Here is a 5,412-nt window from a genome sequence, read left to right as displayed (position 1 = left end):
ATCATGGTCGTCGCTTTATCTTTAAAGCAGGGAGCCTTTTTGGCATAGCTCTACATGTCCCTTATGTCTAGTAAGCGTGGGGAGTCGATCCCCCGCTTTAAAAGGATTGTCACTTCTATTAGGTTGACTGTGGTGGAAGTTTTGATGTTGTGGTCCCGGGCACGCAGGAACCGCCGCAGCGCAAAGTCGTCCTCCTCCTGCAAGCAAGCGTATGAAAAATAGATGAACAACTGGGTCATCATCCACGTGTACGCACATGATTGGACGGCAGATTCTATAAGGATGATGATTGTCCTTTGTCACGGCCGGGGATGCATCAATCAACGTAGGGGTGCTGGAGCTGGACTGACAAAAAGGACTGATGAACCACCCGTATGTACGTCCTCTCCGCACAAACGAGAAGAGTGTACGTGTCCGACAAGGAAATTAAGCAACCACTCTCTGCTAATTAAGCTAGCAGTAGCACACCGACCTAATTGACCCCTGCAGATTAATTAATGAAGTGGTCAATGTAGTTGCAATGCAAGTTATTAAAGCTGTGACTGTGATGACATATTGACATGTGAGTGTGAGCGAGTGAGGTGCTCCGTCGCCGTCTGCCGGCAGGACCTGAAGTGGACACATGTGTCCGTCCGTCCCATGTGGGCTAAATTTCGTGTTTTGACCCTTTTCTGAAACCTATTCGAGATTTGAGTCTAGTTTGAAATTTTTTTGAGATCTGACTCTTTTGCTACCGCCAGGGACCATGGCGGTAGGGTATAACAGCCTACCGCCAATGTCCCTGACGGTAGGGTTACATGCCCTATCGCCAAAAACCTCCTAAGTATCGAACACAGTGCGTGCTTGTGCACCTTGGCGGTAGGGTTGTGCAGGCTACCGCCAGCCCGGTTGGCGGTAGCGATGTTTCCTACCGCCAAAGTCCCTGGCGGTAGGCTGTTAGACCCTGCCGCCATGGACTCTCGCGGTAGCAAAAGGGTCAGATCTTGAAATTTTTTTAAACTAGGGTCAAATCTCGAATAGGTTTCAGAAAAGGGTCAAAACACGAAAATTTGCCTCCCATGTGTATCTTCGGCTGTCCATCCCCTAGACTTAGCTAGGACCCCGGTCTTCTGCAAGCTAAAAGATATATTGGCAGTAAAAGGACTGTTGTTGCAGTACTAGTTACGGCTCCATGTTGCAGTCTCAAAGCTATATTCGTACGTACGCAACATCGATCTCTCGCCAACTGCGTTAGCAAGTACTCGGTGAGGTCAAGCAGCTAGCATTGACACTTGTAGCTGGAAAAGTCGTTTCCTTTTCTTAGTCTTATTACTTGGAGCAGTGGCACTTTCAGCTTACTACGTACGTGCCTTTGAATCTTTGATCAAGACTGTCCAGCAACTTGCGAAGTTGACAGTGAACCAACGGTAATGGCAGACGGAGGCACACACCAGCGACGGTCGCACGGTTCCACGATGAGGTAGACTAGCCTTCGAATGGCATTCTGATCCTGGGGACGAAGCCCGCATCGTCGCGCCCATCATCAGGTTCGGAGGCAAGGTCATTCTCAGTGGCGAAGCAGTAGTCGGGCGCCTGCCATTCCATGGCGTCCTCCAGCACCGCCCCTGGCTCGAAGCTCATCACGTGCGCCGTCCGCCCTGCATACATGCGCATAACAAGACGTCAGCATACTCAAAGTTTTTCCTTTTTTTTTTGCGAGTAGCATACTCAAAGTTGAGGCTGCAGCTCGTACTCATCATGTATCAGTGGTAATGTGGTATGGCTGAACAACGAGGAAACTCCGTTGCTGATTTGACATGCAACACTCAATATCTGGTTGCTTACCTTACCTGTGAGCACCAAACAAACAACAACCTCCGAAACTAAAACTAGTGTATCACTATTACTTTGGTCATCACAGTTCAGTGCACCCGCTGATACACTGAGCAGAGCGGATGCACTTGTTCTGCAGATTCAAGGCATTTCTATTTCTAGATAGATACACATTCTCTACTTCAAGGGAACTGGAAACTAACACCCACTGATCCAGCCCGGCACCTATATTAGTAGATCTTGATCAAACAAGTGGGAGCTATTTTTAGCTGGCACGTTTGGCTGCAACTCGAACATCTTCCAGCAGACATTTGGCTTTGCCTGTTGCTATTAATAAACGTGTAGCTGCGGATTCAAGACTGGAGGCTAAAGTTATGGCAGATGGGTGTGCTAAAGAGAGGCTGTCGCATTCTCACACCTACAATCCTCTATCCCAACGCTGAAACTATGATAGAGAAAACAGGTTGCCTGTTGGCAGCACCCATTCGGATGAATGCGGTACGATTTTAGTGCTTGTCTTTACGGGTTGGCAACAAACTGACATTTAATGGATGGGCAGTACCACTGGAGCAAATAAAACTGGTCGCTGTAGAAAAATAATCCCCAGCTTCCTAAAGCATGATATGTGGATGCTAAATTAGTGTATGTTTCGATTTGAGATCTTCCTTTTTCCTGCTGCTGAAGTAGAGAGTAAGAATTCACTACAGTTTTTGTCTCCCCTTCACTAGTCGCCAGTCAGGAAAGAAAATGTATGGTTCTGGACAGAACAGATGGCAGCATAGGGCACCAGCACTACAGCAAGCCTTAGCCTCATCGTGAATTGCACAAGCTGGCTTTGTTTGACTTGTACCGATTATGTTGCATATGGCGGCTTTAAGCAATACATAAAAAGACACCTTCTAGTCTAAGGGAAGCCGAGACAATATCGGTAGCTAACATCCATAAATCCAGCACACTGCCTATAATAGATCTTGAGCAAGCAATAGGTAAGAGTCACATATTTGGCTGCAAACTGGAACATTTTGTAGTCACATGACTCACATATTTGGCCTTGTCTCAATCTGTTCATAGGCTTAAACCTACAGGTTCATAAATGGTCACTAGGGATCTGACACATACATATATATATCCAATGCTCTAACAAAGGGAGGTGCATCTCAATACTGATAGTCCTCCATCTATATCCAATGAGCCCTATGGAATTTCTTCATCGTTGACAGGTGTGACAAATGTAGATGTATGACAATGCCCTGTTTCCATACTTTCATGGAAAGATGTATACAGAAGTATAAAAATGATAGAGGGCTCGGTACAATAAACTTGAAAGGTTTCAATACAAGCTAGGTAATAAAGCCCATAGTTTGAATACAGCAAATCAGCAAGCCTAATAGACCACTGGATATAGCCGCCATTTGCATGTTTGGCTGCAACGGAAACATATTCCAGCTAGACACTTGGCTTTGCCCGTTTGTGTTAATAGGCTCATAGCTGCAGATTCAAGACTGACGGCTAAAGATATGGCAGATGGGTGTGCTAAAGAGAGGCTGTCGCATTCTCACACCCACAACCACAATCCTCTATCCCAACGCTCAAACTGTGATCAGAGGAAACAGGTTGCCTATTGGCAGGACTCATTTGGATGAATGCGGTATTGATATTAGTGGTTGTCTTTACGGGTTGGCACCAAACTGACATTTAATGGATGGGCAGTGTCACTGGAGCAAATAAATCTGGTCGCTGTAGAAAATTATTTGTACATTATTTGTCTCAGTAGAGAGCGAGACTTTGCTACATTTTTGTCTCCTCTTTACTAGTCACCAGTCAGGAAAGGAAATGTATGATTCTGGACACAACAGATGGCATCAATTGTGCCATAAGAGCAGTGAAAAATTGAGCATACGCCTAGGTGCGCTTAAGTGCTGAGCAGAGGCCTACTGCTTCGTTTCTGGGGTAAGCATTGAAAAATGCGCTCCGACACCTAGGGTTAGATAAAGGAGAGCGGGGTGAGATAAACAGAGGAGAGCAAGGCAACCTTGCGCCCCCAGATGTGGGGCTTTCTTCCCCTACCTCACCACCCATCTTCTTCCCCGACCTAGTGCCGGAGTGGCAGGGCTCATTCCATCAGCCGTTAACGGATATAAATGGAGGAACAAGTCATGGTTCAATCTTAGTGGCTGTCTTCACGGGCTGACGGCAAACAGACATATAATGGATCGGGAGGAGCACTAGGAGAGAATTTTTGTAAGTTTTATTTGCAAGCATAATATTTTTTTATTGGGAGTAGGGTTGGAGCAAATCGAGTGGTTAGTGTAAGAAAAATAACCCCCATGGTTCTGAAACAGAAAACCCAATGCTAGATTTACAACATCGGACTGCTCTCTGCAAGATGAGTCAGTTTAGCAAATTCTAAACCTTCCCCTGCTGCTGAAAGATAAATTTAACCCGCACGAGTCGGATTCTGGACAACACAAGTTGCAGCAGAGCAATGGTGTATCTGTAGGCTTTGGTGAGAGTGAGACTTGACTGCATTTTTTTCTCCCCTTCACCACAATCTGCCAGTTTTTTGTGTGGTTCTATACGAATTAATTCCCCTTCATTAGTACATTATCGCAACCCTTTCTATTTGACTTGTACTCAGTGTGTTGTGTCTGTAACTTGACTATGTCCTCTCATCAATTAAATTATGACTTTCCATGTGGGCAATGGTTGAATTACTGAATTTTCTAAGACCCTAACCACATAGGAGATTAATTAACAAAAGACCAGGTGTTCCCCTAATATACTGCAGCATGCCCTAGATCCTGAACGAAACCATAAATCAGTAGCTAGTATCGCAATCTGTGGCCTTCAGCACGAGAGGAGGGTTAATCAATCGATTGAATTACCGGTGTAGAAGACCCATTTGACGGGGCGCCTGGTCTGCGCGTCCTCGTAGTAGGTGATGAAGTCGGCCTTGGCCCAGACGTGGCAGTCGAAGCCGTCGGCGGGGGCGCGGCCGAGGTAGGCGGCGCCGGGGGCGAGCCAGTCGGGGCGCAGGATGCCGACGCCGACGGCGGCGGAGCGGCAGGTGCGGCGCGCCGGCGTGTAGAAGAAGGAGGTGCCGTTGTTCCACTCCGCGTCGTAGTAGGGCGCGTCGGCGTCCAGCTGGTAGCGGATGACGTGCAGGTTCCGGCCCCCCGGCCAGTCGTACCACAGGTCCGCCAGCGACAGGTTGCCCTTGTAGTCCATCAGCAGCTTCGCGTGGAACTGGTGCGGCCATGGGGTCGGGGCCGGGGGCGGGTCCGGCGGGTTGCCGGCGGCGTGCGGGGCCCCGAGGCAGAGGAGGAGGACGACGGCCAGGACGGGGAGAGGGAAAGGCGGCATCTTTTTGTCGAGAGCTCCGGCCACCGCTCGCCGGTAATCTGGAGTCTGAACAGGTAGGTGTCAAATCTGAACGAGTGCTAGCCAGTGCATCCATTCTGGATAGCTCAAAAGGGTATTAATGTAATTTTATTTTTGGGAGGAGCTACCAGGAGGCCGTCCGCTTGGGAGTAAAGCAACGGCCACCCACAGCCGGTCGACAATTGTGTCTTTGGAGTAGGTTCCCCCTCTCTTCCTTTC

General features: G+C 48.2%; 1 protein-coding gene across 1 annotated transcript; it reads right to left on the bottom strand.

Annotated features, from left to right (window-relative positions):
• Positions 1-1,107: 1,107 nt before the first annotated feature.
• Positions 1,108-5,254, bottom strand: LOC119287384 (uncharacterized protein At4g14100-like). The gene is made up of 2 exons (XM_037566923.1): positions 4,698-5,254; positions 1,108-1,637 (listed from the first exon to the last, which is right to left on the bottom strand). Exons 1-2 carry the CDS (start codon positions 5,173-5,175, stop codon positions 1,465-1,467), a joined length of 651 nt encoding a protein of 216 aa, XP_037422820.1. The 5' UTR covers positions 5,176-5,254; the 3' UTR covers positions 1,108-1,464.
• Between the last annotated feature and the right edge of the window lie 158 nt (positions 5,255-5,412).

The sequence above is a fragment of the Triticum dicoccoides genome, chromosome 4A (assembly GCF_002162155.2).
Source record: "Triticum dicoccoides isolate Atlit2015 ecotype Zavitan chromosome 4A, WEW_v2.0, whole genome shotgun sequence".
Lineage (NCBI taxonomy): Eukaryota > Viridiplantae > Streptophyta > Magnoliopsida > Poales > Poaceae > Triticum > Triticum dicoccoides.
Note: the sequence above shows the minus strand (reverse complement) of the source record. Positions and strands in the feature narration are given on the sequence as shown.